This window comes from Xenopus laevis, chromosome 1S, assembly GCF_017654675.1.
Source record: "Xenopus laevis strain J_2021 chromosome 1S, Xenopus_laevis_v10.1, whole genome shotgun sequence".
Classification (NCBI taxonomy): domain Eukaryota; kingdom Metazoa; phylum Chordata; class Amphibia; order Anura; family Pipidae; genus Xenopus; species Xenopus laevis.
Window position 1 is genome coordinate 5,619,224 of NC_054372.1, and position 16,244 is coordinate 5,635,467.

At 43.0% G+C, this 16,244-nt stretch overlaps 1 protein-coding gene across 1 annotated transcript in view; it reads right to left on the bottom strand.

Moving 5' to 3' along the window:
* Nucleotides 1–15,573, bottom strand: part of gfra4.S (GDNF family receptor alpha 4 S homeolog) — a 197,176-nt gene extending 181,603 nt beyond the window's left edge. Inside the window, exon 1 of the mRNA XM_018242972.2 lies at nucleotides 14,720–15,573. Within this exon, the coding sequence (XP_018098461.1) occupies nucleotides 14,720–14,777 (58 nt within the window). The 5' untranslated portion in view covers nucleotides 14,778–15,573. The remainder of the gene's footprint in view (nucleotides 1–14,719) is intronic.
* Between the last annotated feature and the right edge of the window lie 671 nt (nucleotides 15,574–16,244).

Consider the following 16,244-nt stretch of genomic DNA (forward strand, 5'->3'; position numbering starts at 1 on the left):
GTCTGATAATGAAAGCTTAGAGGAAAATCGCTCATTGATTACTAATATAAAACACTAAAGGGCTGCAGACTATTAATTACAATTAATTCATTATGCACCTTCACCTCCTACCTCTTAGCCCTAGAGAAAAAACTCTCTGATGGCAGCTTACTGGGGGAGGGAGTTGGATTCTGTAACTCAAGAAGTTGGTGGGACTATAACACTCTGATGGCAGCTTACAGATGACTGGACTGGGAGTCTATAACTCAAGCAGTGGGTGGGACTAGAAGACTCTGATGGCAGCTTACAAGGGGAGGGACTGGGAGCAACTCAAAGCAGTGGGCAGGCCAAGAACACTGATGGCAGCTAACATTGGAAGGGACTGGTAGTCTGTAACTCAAACAGTGGGTGGGACTAGAACACTGATGACAGTTAACAGGTGAGGGCCCTGGAGTCTTTAGCTGAAGCAGAGGCAGTAAGAGAACACTCTGATGGCAGATTTTAGGGAAGGAATAGCAAACACTGGGGGTCATTTATCAACACTGGGCACATTTGTCCATGGGCAGTAACCCATGGCAACCATATTGCTGCATTCATTGTTCTACTAGCAGCTGGATTTAAAAAGCTAATCGCTGATTGGTTGCTATAGGTAACTGCCCATGGGCAAATTTGCCCAATGTTGATAAATGAGCCCCACTGTGTTTAAAGAATTGTTTATTTACCATTTTCTCTGTATTATAGGGGTTGGTTTGGACCCCCTTTGTTTATAATTAAGCTACTACTGATACTATATATATGAAAACATTGCTGCATCCATGATTTAGATGAGACATTGCCGACATTTCTAAGAATGATGGCATAAAAATGTAGGAGATGGCATCCTTCCATCAACATATTGACTTCAATACAAAGGGATTTTTTGTTTTGTTGCAAACAAATAGACGATCTCTAATACATTGACTTCTGGCTGAGCACCACCAATCTGGACAGTGTATTGCATACACTGTCCAGATCTATATCATTCTCCTCTCTGCTTTACATTACAAATAGCTTTATCCTTAGGCCTTGGACACTGCAGTTATAGATGCATTAGTCGTGCAAACCTTCTTCTGGTAGAGAGCTGTGTTGTCTGATTTGCTGGTTGTTTGGTTTGGGTCAAAAATTTAATTATATATTGGGATATATTGGCCCTGGGTAGACCTGTCAGGAAAGGACCACACAACAGCTGGATAAGGTCCATGCCAATAGGATTTTCCAACTGTCTTGATCATTACTTGACCAAGCTCTGGTTGAGATGACCATTCATGGCTGCAAACTAAAAAATATACTGCACAATCCTACCAGGTACCAAATGACGATGGCTTTCTCCATGGGAATTATTGGCATCTCCTAGTCATGTGAGTATGATTCCATGGCATCATTTCTTGTTCTACCTGGTATTCCCCAAATATACAGTATTCTCAATACATTAACCTGTTTTTATGGAACGTGCAATCTACAACAGTAGCCGCAGAATAAATCTCCCCAGCAGTTTTCTGATCCCAAGTAGCCGTTTAGTTGAAGAAGATCTTTTGCGTGGTTTTCTTATCTTCAGCAAAGATGTGCAAAGCATTTGATCCTAACGGGAAAGTAATCCAAAAACCTAATTGACTCTGACATTTCACAGTCATTGGGAAAAGAGGCCAATGAGTTCTAGCTTCAAGGTTAGACGGTGTTTGGAGGAAAAGTAACAGAGATAGGAAATTGTATTAGAAAATAAAAAGTCGGGACTCAGCTTGGAAAATAAAGTCAATATATTAATTCTGGATGTAAGGCAGTCGAGAGAATAACATTAGCTTGTTGGGCTGTTCTTTCCTGAATTGCAATGAGATCAGTAATACCCTCCCAATAACCTATACCCCTTGCTGCCAATAATCTTGTGTTTTTGTCATTGTGTTGTGTAAACCAAGACAATTAGTCATGTTTCATTGGTCTTGAATCCCCTTGGTCTGAGCCATGACTTGGACTCAACACTAGACAGTCTTAACCCCAGCACCGGTATGGATGCTCCTCATGGATGGGGATGTCCAAGTGTGTAGAACTCCAACTATTGTTGAACTGAAAATATGTACATCTCTCACACCAGCTTCACGTTGATTAAGAATCATACATTTTAAATGAGTGATGGCAAAAAGCAAATACTGAGCATGTTGTTTTCCAATATCTACAATGTTATTATGAGTAGATAATGTCCTGTCATCATTAGTCATACATAAATTGTGCATCCATGTGTATACAGGAGATAATTACTGGCCGAGGGCTACTCACGGTGCTTCTTATTGCAGTCATGGGAGGTAACCGAGAGCTGTCCAGCATTTTAATTAACTCTAATCTGATACATCATGTGACATATAACTTAATCAGACCAAGCTAACTGAATCCTTTATAGACAGTGTAATATAGGGATCTTTCTGCCTTTATAGGGTCACAGAACTCCTCTATGACTTCTAATATCCTTATTTACAGTAGGGGGTACATTATCCCTTATAATACATGAGTGATACTCAGAGTTCACTGTATAACTCAGCCTGCAGCCTTGTGCCTTTATATGGTCACAGAACAACCCCTCAGTGACTTCTAATATCCTTATCATTTACAGTAGGGGGTACATTATCCCTTATAATACATGAGTGATACTCAGAGTTCCCTGTATATCTCAGCCTGCAGCCTTGTGCCTTTATATGGTCACAGAACAACCCCTCAGTGACTTCTAATATCCTTATCATTTACAGTAGGGGGTACATTATCCCTTATAATACATGAGTGATACTCAGAGTTCCCTGTATAACTCAGCCTGCAGCCTTGTGTCTTTATATGGTCACAGAACAACCCCTCAGTGACTTCTAATATCCTTATCATTTACAGTAGGGGGTACATTATCCCTTATAATACATGAGTGATACTCAGAGTTCCCTGTATAACTCAGCCTGCAGCCTTGTGCCTTTATATGGTCACAGAACAACCCCTCAGTGACTTCTAATATCCTTATCATTTACAGTAGGGGGTACATTATCCCTTATAATACATGAGTGATACTCAGAGTTCCCTGTATAACTCAGCCTGCAGCCTTGTGTCTTTATATGGTCACAGAACAACCCCTCAGTGACTTCTAATATCCTTATCATTTACAGTAGGGGGTACATTATCCCTTATAATACATGAGTGATACTCAGAGTTCCCTGTATAACTCATCCTGCAGCCTTGTGTCTTTATATGGTCACAGAACAACCCCTCAGTGACTTCTAATATCCTTATCATTTACAATAGGGGGTACATTATCCCTTATAATACATGAGTGATACTCAGAGTTCCCTGTATAACTCAGGCTGCAGCCTTGTGCCTTTATATGGCCACAGAACAACCCCTCATTGACTTCTAATATCCTTATCATTTACAGTAGGGGGTACATTATCCCTTATAATACATGAGTGATACTCAGAGTTCCCTGTATAACTCAGCCTGCAGCCTTGTGCCTTTATATGGTCACAGAACAACCCCTCAGTGACTTCTAATATCCTTATCATTTACAGTAGGGGGTACAGTATCCCTTATAATACATGAGTGATACTCAGAGTTCCCTGTATAACTCAGCCTGCAGCCTTGTGTCTTTATATGGTCACAGAACAACCCCTCAGTGACTTCTAATATCCTTATCATTTACAGTAGGGGGTACATTATCCCTTATAATACATGAATGATACTCAGAGTTCCCTGTATAACTCAGCCTGCAGCCTTGTGCCTTTATATGGTCACAGAACAACCCCTCAGTGACTTCTAATATCCTTATCATTTACAGTAGGGGGTACAGTATCCCTTATAATACATGAGTGATACTCAGAGTGCCTTCACTGCTATTTAAAGAGTACCCCATTGCATTAAATAAAACATGACAAGCCGCATTCATTTTTTTCTATAAATAATTTGCAGGGAAGGAATACTTCCCACAATATAAGGGCTGTGTATCAAGAAAATAGAAAATCCAACACATGAATAAATTGGATAGGCATATCCCAGAAGTTATATTCAGAATCCCTAGGTAGCTGCACATTGGTTTGTGATTTTGCTCCTGCAAATAAAGAGTAATGTGTTTATTTATTCTGATCCCCTTTGCATGTAGAATGAGGCCACAGTCTCCCCTCCCCCCCCCAGGCAGAACCGGTGCAGCCGGCACACGTAGGGTTAAGCGTTTAAAGGGCAAACTTCCAAACAACCATTCCACTGGGATTTAAGGAAGCGCTTAAATTATTTGTGAGCAAATCTGGAACCGGAGATCTGCAAACAGCGCAAAATTAGCAAAAAAATGTTTTGAAATATTTCCTTTGGACGCCGTTATGATAAATTGCAGGCAGTGGCCCAGAAAATTGATTGTAATATTATTAAAGGCAGAAATAAAGACAGTCGCTATGTAAGTGAGAAAGGTTTGTATTGGTCGAAAGAGCTTTCCACTGTATGGAGGCCATTAATTAGCCTGCTTCTGATGATCAGCCAATCACAGTGCAAAACGTTTCTAATGGAGGTACATTTGCTACTTAATCATAAATGTTTAATAAAAGAAGGTTATTTTATAGAGTGGGGAGGAGCTAGATTCTCCATGCGGCGTGTGCTTTCTGCTCTGTAGGGCATCAATGAAGTGGCCTGTCCTCTGTTGGAGAGACTGTGAACACTTACAGGTCAGAGGAGAATGCACCAGCCAATCAGGACATGGGATCTGACACACAGAGGAGAATACATGGAGATTTCTCCAGGCCGGATGTATGATTTGGGCAACTCTAGACCAAAGGGTCCTGCAACTGTTCCTCACACCCCCACCTCCACCGTTTTGAACATGAGCATGTGCTTACCTTCCAACATAAATAGAAAGAGGGACAATTGCTTCTTTGCTTGTATTAAAGGGATACTGTCATGGGAATTTTTTTTTTCAAAATGAATCAGTTAATAGTGCTGCTACAGCAGAATTCTGCACTGAAATCCATTTCTCAAAAGAGCAAACAGATTTTTTTTTATATTCAATTTTGAAATCTGACATGAGGCTAGACATATTGTCAATTTCCCAGTTGCCCCCAGTCATGTGACTTGTGCTCTGATAAACTTCAGTCTCTCTTTACTGCTGTACTGCAAGTTGGAGTGATATCACCCCCTCCCCAGCAGCCCAACAAAAGAACAATGGGAAGGTAACCAGATAGCAGCTCCCTAACACAAGATAACAGCTGCCTGGTAGATCTAAGAACAACACTCAATAGTAAAAACCCATGTCCCACTGAGACACATTCAGTTACATTGAGAAGGAAAAACAGCAGCCTGCCAGAAAGCATTTCTCTCCTAAAGTGCAGGCACAAGTCACATGACCTGGGGCAGCTGGGAAATTGACAAAATGTCTAGCCCCATGTCAGATTTCAAAATTGAATATTAAAAAATCTGTTTGCTCTTTTGAGAAATGGATTTCAGTGCAGAATTCTGCTGGAGCAGCACTATTAACTGATGTGTTTTGATGTGTTTTGAAAAAAACATATTTTCCCATGACAGGATCCCTTTAAATTGTTACAATCGCTTCTTTGCTTATCTGAAATTGTTATAATTGCTTCTTTGCTTATCTTAACTTGTTACAATTGCTTCTTTGCTTATCTTAAATTGTTACAAAAGTCACAAAAGTGCAGCTGCCACATATTCTGGACTCTCTGTTCAGTGCAAGGGATCAAAGAGAAAGTCGGGACATTTCATTAACAATCCGGGACTGCGGTTGAGTAGTCAAAATCAGGACAAAAACGGAACAGTTGTGAGGTATGCATGTGTAGGTATCCATCCAAGCACTGGGGATTAGGGGCACAGGAGATTTAAAGAGTTGTCAAATACCCTGTGCATCCCCAATACTTCCGAAAAAATTCTGGGTAGCATGCTGCTCCTAGAATCTGGGCCTTCCCACAAATCCAGGCCTGGTGAGATTTAAAGAGGTAGTTCACCTTTAAGTTAACTTTTAGTATGTTATAGAATGGCTAATTATAAGCAACTTTTCAACAGGTCTTAAATTTTTTTCTATTTTATCATTTTTTAATGATTTGCCTTCTTCTTTTGACTCTTCCCTGCTTTCAAATGGGAGTCACTCTCCCCATCTAAAAAAACAAATGCTCTGTAAGGCCACAAATGTATTGTTATTGTTACTTTTTATTACTCATCTTTCTATTCAGATATCTCCTATTCATATTGGATTCATTTATTTAATGGAGTCTATGGGAGACGGCCTTTCTGTAATTTGGCCTTTCTGTAATTTGGAACTTTCTGGATAATAGGTTTCCAGATAACGGATCCCATACCTGTACCACTATGCTGCATTTTCAAGCTACTTGTGAAACCAAACTTACAAGAAGAACACCCATGTGTTACTGAGATTGGTTGCTATGGGTTACTAGACCTGATAACATCCTCCTATAGCCCTTAGAGTAGATGAATATGATCGCAGTTGTCTCTGGGCTTCGGGTCCCTTATTTATTTGCTACATTAGGCTTGTGAGATAGAGAAGGAAACACCAGAGCGAGGGCTCGCTGATTAGCCGCCCGATCCATTATTCATGCTCTTCTTACAAGTACTTACATTGAACTCTGGACATCTCTACAGTCAGAATATCTGTTTTGCTCATGAATGTTTAAAAGCTTTGCTTAGTATTCACAGCCCGAGCTGGTGGCATCCATCATTCATATTATCAGCCAGAGATGTGGCTTCATGCAGGATTAAATCTGTGCCCAACAAACATACACCAGTCTCCCAATTTTCAGTTCTCCAAAATGCATCAAAGTAAAAAAGTACAAATAAAAAAAAAATTTTTTTTTGTTTTTATCTCAATCCATAAAATATTAAAATAAAAAAAATTATATATATATATATATATATATATATATATATATATATATATATATATATATATATATATACACACATATACAAACACACATACACACACAGGGAAAAAAGTTGCATGAAGTCAGCTGACACCTGAAGGGCTTCAGGGTGGTCAGACATTGTCTGCCCAATGCTAAAATCACTTATTCCCCAGCATATGGTAGGGGCCGGGCCAAAGGTCATTTTATGCTCCATTGAAAATTTCATGAGGGTCCAGATGTTAAGGCTACAAAGCCAAGCCTTGTTCTGATTGATTGAGCCCATGACGTGTAAAGGCTTGGAGGGGGAAAAAAATAAACTACAGCAGCAAATCAACTTATGACAGGGCTAAGTAACATTTACAGCTTGTCCTGTAACAGAACTACAGATTGCAGAGGTTTGCTGGGATTTCTAGCTGTTCCTTTTCCTAAAATATGGGCACAGGCTGTTACCTAGCTATCATGACAGCATGAGCAGGCAGTAACCCTTCCATCACTTTCCTCTTGTCTCTATATATTAGGTACCTATCTAGTGCTACCAATCCCTATTTCTGTAGGGAAATGAGAGAGAGCAGACAGTAACCCTTCCAACACTCTCTCTTGTCTCTATATATTAGGTACCTATCTAGTGTTACCAATCCCTATTTCTGTAGGGAAATGAGAGAGAGCAGACAGTAACCCTTCCAACACTTTCCTCTTGTCTCTATATATTAGGTACCTATCTAGTGTTACCAATCCCTATTTCTGTAGGGAAATGAGAGAGAGCAGACAGTAACCCTTCCAACACTTTCCTCTTGTCTCTATATATTAGGTACCTATCTAGTGCTACCAATCCCTATTTCTGTAGGGAAATGAGAGAGAGCAGACAGTAACCCTTCCAACACTCTCTCTTGTCTCTATATATTAGGTACCTATCTAGTGTTACCAATCCCTATTTCTGTAGGGAAATGAGAGAGAGCAGACAGTAACCCTTCCAACATTTTCCTCTTGTCTCTATATATTAGGTACCTATCTAGTGCTACCAATCCCTATTTCTGTAGGGAAATGAGAGAGAGCAGACAGTAACCCTTCCAACACTTTCCTCTTGTCTCTATATATTAGGTACCTATCTAGTGCTACCAATCCCTATTTCTGTAGGGAAATGAGAGAGAGCAGACAGTAACCCTTCCAACACTTTCCTCTTGTCTCTATATATTAGGTACCTATGTAGTGCTACCAATCCCTATTTCTGTAGGGAAATGAGAGAGAGCAGACAGTAACCCTTCCAACACTTTCCTCTTGTCTCTATATATTAGGTACCTATCTAGTGCTACCAATCCCTATTTCTGTAGGGAAATGAGAGAGAGCAGACAGTAACCCTTCCAACACTTTCCTCTTGTCTCTATATATTAGGTACCTATCTAGTGCTACCAATCCCTATTTAGGGAAATGAAAAGAGAACGGAAATAAAAATCATTGGGGGGAGGGGGGGAGACTGTATAATGCCACTGTAATAGGCTGAAGGTGTTGCCATGTGCCAGCGTTACTTTAGAGGAATTCCATGTGATTGCAGGATCCCATTATATAAGGCAGGAATGTGCTCAATCGGATGTACCAGTGGCACAAGATCAATATTAGACTTGAAATAAACAGAGGAATAATGGATCTCTGGGCCCCATTTACGTAACCAGGGAACAGCATGAGTGGAGCAGTCTATTGCAAGCGCCTCTTACTAAGCAACTGTTGGATAAGCCGCTGTAATGAGGCCGAAATAAATACTTTCTTTATTAAAAAAAAATCTCCTGTTTGGCAGAAGAATTAATCTGCTCTATGACTGTTTTTATGGAGCATTCACAGCAGACACCATGTGAATTCTGCCAGTAGAAAAGAGTGAAGAGAGAGATTTTAGGGGTGTCTTAATTGCCGTTAAATGGTTAGGAAGTTCCTACAAGGCCATATTCCTGTTCTACACTCACAAGAGGGGGGGGGCTGCTTTCTAAATATTTATCTGCCAGAAACTTGCACAGACTGAATGGAATAGGAATCAGCAGATGTGGCAGAGACTTCTTATGTTTGTTTTGCCAAAGGCACCAATGACCTGTTTTAGTGCACTCATTTCCTCTGCCTGTCCTTATGTTCTCAGAGGATAGACTCCGCCCACTCAAAGGTCATTAATCTGTTTGTATGTGAAGAGAAATATACCTGGGTATGGAGGAACCCGTCCTATAAACTACCTGTTACTTGTACGCCAGGTTGGGAATGAGTATTGACAAATAATTTGTCCTGGCTGAAAATGTTATCTGCTGGTGAGCCATGTCCATGTTGGTGGGTGCATGAGCAGTTAAGGGAGTGAAGAGTAGCGTAGACACTTGAGTTCTGACATAAGTCCGTTTGGACCATGGACCATTGTATTGTCACCTTAATTCTGGAGGCCCTCAGCAAATTATTCAACACCCCCTACCCTGCAATTAAGCCATGTCAGTAGAACAGATTTACCCAACTCCCAAGAGTTGGACTGACAAAGATACCAGAAGTTCTAATGGTGAGAACAAAAAGCAACAAAACTCTAGTCCTTCCAATCAGTTACCCCAGCCTACTGCAGGAGGTTCTTGTCCAATTACAGTGTCCCCATGAGAAACCCAATGTAAGAAAACCTACCTGCCCTGGTGGTCTAGTGGGGCAGCGGGGACGCCTACTCTGTGCCGCCATCGGCGGGGACGCCCGCCGCGTGGTCCTCTTCCGGCGCCATCTTGCCTGCCTTAGGGCGCACACGGCGCGCCTGCGCATTGTTAATAGGCGCAAACACACTGGTGTTTGCGCCAGTGCGTTTTGGCGCGAATCCTGTCCTCTATAAAAGGCCCATTCTGACTGCAGACAGATGCCCGTGATAGAACTTGTTTCTAGTGGTTTCCTGAGCCTTGTGCGTCTGATCTGTTCTGTATCTAGTCTGTTTGATTACCCATGTTTGACCCTGCCTGTTACTGACTATTCTGCATTCTGTATCCTGACCCTCGCCTGCCTACGACAACTCTTCCTGCTTAACCCCTTGATTGACAACCTGGTTTGACCCTAGCCTGCCTGACGATTCTTGATATCTGCCTGCCTCGACCCTGCCTGTCTGACGATTCTCTTGCCTGCTCCATTTGTACCGTGACCTTCGGCCCAAAAGACTCTGCTAACAGCCGTGCCCCTTTGCCAGCCAGAACATCTCGCCTTGCACCTCTCGTTAAGTCCAGGTGGCACCCAAGTCAGCTGAGGGCTCCTCCCGAAAGCCCAAAGGTGGTCACACTACTGGTGAAGCCGAGCTGAGACCAGGGTGCTTGGCACTTGTTCTGGTATTGGGTGCCAGCCGTGACACCCAATGAGCACTCAAGGGCCTTCTAGTACCAGGAAATATTTTCCAATCACAGTATCCCCATGAGCAACCCAATTAGCACTCAAGGGCCTTATAGTACCAAGAACTCTTGTCTAATTACAGTGTCCCCATGAGAAACCAAATGAGCACTCAATGGTCTTCTAGTACCAGGAACTCTTGTCCAATTACAGTGTCAACATGAGAAACCCAATGAGCACTCAATGGCCTTTTAGTACCTGGAACTTATGGTGGAACTTATACTAATGGTGAGAACAAAAAGCAACAAAACTCTAGTCCTTCCAAGCAGTTACCCTAGCCTACTGCAGGAGGTTCTTGTCCAATTACAGCATCCCCATGAGAAACCCAATGAGCACTCAATGGCCTTCTAGTATCTGGAACTTATGTCCAATCACAGTATCCCCATGAGAAAGCCAATTGGGACTCAAGGGCCTTCGAGAACCAGGAACTCTTGTCCAATCACAATGTCCCCATAAGAAACTCAATGAGCACTCAAGGGCCTTCTAGTACCAGGAACTCTTGTCCAATCACAGTGTCTCCACGAGAAACAGAATTAGCACTCAAGGGCCTTCTAGTACCAGTGTTCCCATGAGAAACCCAATGAGCACTCGAGGACCTTCTAGTAGTAGGGTTTCTGTGTGGCCACCTCTGAGATATCAGACAATTCTACACATGTTTTTTTGTTCTTCAGGAACATCAGGGCCTTGTACAATAGTATTTACTGTAGGATCCTTTTTGGGTAGCTGGTAGGAGAAATTATTAGGAAACAGACAGGAGGACATAGTTGGGAAGAAACGGGAAATGAGAAATAGTGGAGGTAAAGGGCAAATGTGAGAGAAAAAGAACTGGGTACAGGTATCAGGAGTATTATCCAAAAAGCTCGGGTCCAGGGGTTCTCTGGATAAGGGGTCTTTCCATATTTTGGATCTCCATACCTTGAGTCTACAATTAGACTTTTATAGTCATACCTTAATTAAACCCAATTAGATTGTTTTGTCTCCAATAAGGATTAATTATATCTTAGTTTGGACGAAGTACCCACAGTTTTACAGTCATTACGGCCCTCCCGTAATTCAGAGCTTTCTAGATAACGGGTTTCTGAATAGAGGATTCCATACCTGTACTGGATTTTGGAGGAACCAATGGAGAAGAGGTCTTAAATGCAGAAGGGGGGGAACAACGTTAGAAGTGATGCCATACATGGAGTGGGGGGAGGGGAATAAAAAAAGCAAATAAGGAGAAAGACACTATGGAGGATAAAAGAAGCAATCAGATAAAGGAAGGGAGGACACAATAAAGGAGATAATAGCAAAAGGGAAAGAAAAATGAGAAATGGCTGGCGCCCCCCTCAACACTCCAAGCCCCCCTAGGATTTTCCCTTTATAAGAATATAAAGGAACATTTGCTTTAAAAATACAACTAACGAGTTTTTAAACTTCATTAGCCCCCAAACGGCAAATCCACCTGTGGCTACTGAGACTTCCCCTTTGGTCTCCAAATACACCTTTAATTAATTTATTAGTAATAACGGGGTTCTTTTACTGAGGGAGAAGGTAGCAGTGCAATAGGTGCTTAATAATTTAAGCACCTATTGCTTGAGAGATAACAGACAGAGAAAGAGTTAAACATAAAGATGACCATATCATACCGTCCCCTTTAAAATAAGGCACCTTTAATAAGGAGGCTGTGCATGGGGTGCTGCAAATTAACTACAAATTAAATGTCTTGAGCCATATGAGGCAGGCTGCAGGGAGTTGTAGTATTTTCTATGGCAGCGAATGCATTGGGGGTTGCAGAGATTTCAGTGCACAAAGTGTGCCACAAATGTGCCCAATGCCTGTGAGTTTGGGTGACAGTGTACCCCTGAGAGTACTGTATGTGACATATAAAACTTGCCTTACTATACACCAGCTGTTCCCTCCATGGAGCAGAAGGGAAGAGGGAGAATTTGGGGCAGGAGGAACAGCACAGATGAAAGGGAAGCATTAGTGCTACACATGATGTATCCGGACACCAATAACTGCCACAGGGGGGCTGAAATGGGAGAAGGGTGAGCACAATGAGAGATTGGAGCAGAAGGGGGATCAATGAGACTGGGAAGGGGAAAGAGAGAGATTAGGATTTCCATCTGATAAATGGCAGAAGGTGGCACCTTGTCACTGTTTAGAGATTAAAGGGGAAGCAATGAGGGAGTTAAAGCCCTGGGGTAAGCCAGAGAGCAGCCATGCTTGCCTTGGAACCAGTATTTCTATTAGAAAGTGATATTATTATTATATTATTATTATTACGCAGCCTTGGTTCAAAGCAGTCAGGCCGCACTGGGGATTAGACTGAGGGTGCAGCATTTGGGGGGTACAGGAGACAAACTGGTGCAGAGAGGGAAGTAGCATTATATATATTTATATACTGTATATTCAGTGTCACTTTATTACCCATTGCTCTGATAGACACGTGGCTGCCCCTCGTTCCATCGGGGTTCAGCATTAGCCAAGCAGATCTATGGTGATATGGGGGGACACTGTCTGGATGGGGAAATACAATAAATTCAATACATTCCCAACACAATCTCTTTCTGTTCCATGTTCATCCACTTCACTGAATCGTTTGGAACATAAATAAATCAGAGAACTGGGGCTGCCCAACTACTCCCCAACTGTCAGTCCTACACAGGGGCAGTTAGAAGGGGCACCTGGCACACAGCAGCATCAGCTCAGGATACAGCCTACACCCCCACACTCTTCCAGCACCCTGACTTGTCCCAAAATCCTGCAGCCAATACTTTAACCTTCCCCAGGAGCCCCCAATAATGTATCAACATTAACCCCACTCACCCCCAAAAAGCCCACTGTCAGCTTTATCTGAACTATGTAAGTAGCCCCCCCCTGCTGCCCAGATATCATCACCTTTATCTCCGTGTGCCAACTCTATCCAGATCTTGCCCAGTCCTCTGAATTACACACATGCCACATGTACCGACACTATTAATGCCATTCCGTGTTCTGTGCAGGTACAATTTAACCCACTCTTTGCCAGCACTTCTGTGCTTTAACACTCTCAGTCATTCCCCGTGCCAGCCAGAATATTCCTTAACTCTGAGTCTACCCCCCAATAAACTCCCCATCTGCTTGCCAACCCTACAACTGTGCCAGTATGATGCCAGTTTATGTCTGTATGTAATTACTCCTCTCCTGCTGAATGCCAGTGTACCACACGACTGTACAATGTGCCAGTATAATACCAGTATGTGCCACAGTGTGCCAGTATAACACCAGTATGTGCCAGTATAGCACCAGTATGTGCCACAGTGTGCCAGTATAGCACCAGTATGTGCCAGTATAGCACCATTATAGCAGTAGTATGTGCCAGTATAGCAGCAGTATGTGCCAGTATAGCACAGTATGTGCCAGTATAGCACCAGTATGTGCCACAGTGTGCCAGTATGTGCCAGTATAGCAGCAGTATGTGCCAGTATAGCACCATTATAGCAGTAGTATGTGCCAGTATAGCAGCAGTATGTGCCAGTATAGCACCAGTATGTGCCAGTATATCACCAGTATGAGCAATATAGCACCAGTATAGCAGCAGTATGTGCCAGTATAGCACCAGTATGTGCCACAGTGTGCCAGTATAGCACCAGTATGTGCCAGTATAGCACCAGTATAGCAGTAGTATGTGCCAGTATAGCACCAGTATAGCACCAGTATAGCAGCAGTATGTGCCAGTATAGCACCATTATGTGCCAGTACAGCAGCAGTATGAGCAATATAGCACCAGTATAGCAGCAGTATGTGCCAGTATAGCACCATTATGTGCCAGTACAGCAGCAGTATGAGCAATATAGCACCAGTACAGCAGCAGTATGTGCCAGTATAGCAGCAGTATGTGCCAGTATAGCACCAGTATGAGCAATATAGCACCAGTATAGCAGCAGTATGTGCCAGTATAGAACCAGTATGAGCAATATAGCACCAGTATAGCAGCAGTATGTGCCAGTATAGCACCAGTATGAGCAATATAGCACCAGTATAGCAGCAGTATGTGCCAGTATAGCACCAGTATGAGCAATATAGCACCAGTATAGCACCAGTATGTGCCAGTATAGCACCAGTATAGCAGCAGACTATAAGCATACTCAGTAGCCAGTGGCAATATAATAGCAGGAGAATGGCAGTGAGTAGCCAGCACGTGTCTGTATTTAGCCTGAAGACAATCAGAAGTATCATTGACTGTATATAAATATTTAAGGAATTAGCAGGGAGATGAGTGCAGGTTTGATGCCAGTGTCACTATACAGCACCGACACACACACACACAAGCCAATTGCAAGCAGCAGACTTCTATATGTCACATGTGCCCCCAACCCGATAACCCACTTTATACCCACAATAACCACTGCCAGTTTTGGCAACAGTAACTTCCCTTGGCACAAACTGCCCAATACGCAGTGCCGGTGATTCTCATGACAGTTGCAGCGACTTACCGCAGACCAGTAGCAGCAGCAGCAACAAGACGCAAGCGATGACTCGGAGCGATCTCATGGCGACAATTCCGCGGGTGGCAGAGGACAGTGTGGGAGCGGCTGAGGTTCTAACTCCAATGTCCCCGCAGGTGTGTGACGCTCTCAGCTGGTTCCGCGGGTTCTACACATTCCTCTTCGCTCGGAGTTCCTCGGAGCCGACAAATCCGACGGAATCAGCCGAAGTTTGATCGCAGCCAACCTCTCCCCCTCTCACAGCTGCAAAACTTCAGCCCCAGATTCTGCCCCTTCCCCCCTGCTGCCAAGTTTAGGGGCTTCTCCTGGGGGGCTGTCACCAGCTGCTGGGGGTATCCATGGGTTAAACACAGGAGTGGCCCCCCATTTACACCCTGGATTGTGTATTAGACACAAGTGGGGTCCCCTGTGGAATGTGGCTGTGGAATTAGTGGGGGTGCTGCCTGGGTATTCAGGGGGGTCCCCCAGAATATTGGTGGTATATTGAGTAGAGAGGCTGGGGGTGCAGTTGTATCCTGGGGGGGGTGCAGGAGTTAAATCCAATGCAATCCAGAGAATGATGCTGATGTTGCTGCTGCTTCCCCACTGCAGCCAGAGAGAGTGTAGGATGTTATTAGCCGAGTATTCCTTCCCCTGTCTCTGCCTTCTCTGCCTTCCCCTGTCTCTGTCTCTCTACTACAACAAGAGTAGTGAGGGTCCCTGCTCCCTGGCACAGCAGCCAGTACTGGGGGGTCTCTCTCTTAAAGGCACAGCAGCCACACATGCATCCTTGGGAGTGGAGAGCAGCCCCAGATCAGCACAGGACACATACACGCATCTCTCTGTTCTGTGAGTCAGCACATGTGTTGTTGCTCAGTCACACAATCAGGGCTGCAGGAGGGCTGGCATTGTGCAGCAGGGGCACCTAAATGCTGTGTGGGGAGCAAGGCAGAGAAACGTGTGTCTGGCAGGGTTGTCGTGTGATATTGATGAAATGCACCACTAACTATAGCTATTTCACTAGTATATATAATACACATGGATAAACAATATTTCTAGGCATACAACCAGACACACATAGCAAATACACACCATACTCACAATATATTACACACAGACACACAATCACACACAATCACACACAGACATGCCCTAAATGCCCTCTATTAGTATATATGGATATGCAAACTCATGTCGACACACACTCACACTTATTGAAGTACAACACACACAATAGGCACCCACAAACATAGAGATATAGTGAATAAAGTATCCCCTCTTGTAAAATATAAGGATATTATAAGTTACAGAGGAGTTTCATATTAAAGTACATATAAAAGAGGCCGAGTGTTTTTATACAGGTCATGGAACTCCGAGGTAACTTCTAATATCCTCATATTTTACAACTGGGGGTACTTTATTTATTATAATACACAAATTTCAGTGAGTCATGTGACAGAAATGACATCAGAACTCACCGTTTATAACTGATGACATCACTACTCACCGTTTATAAGGATGTAATTTACAAGAT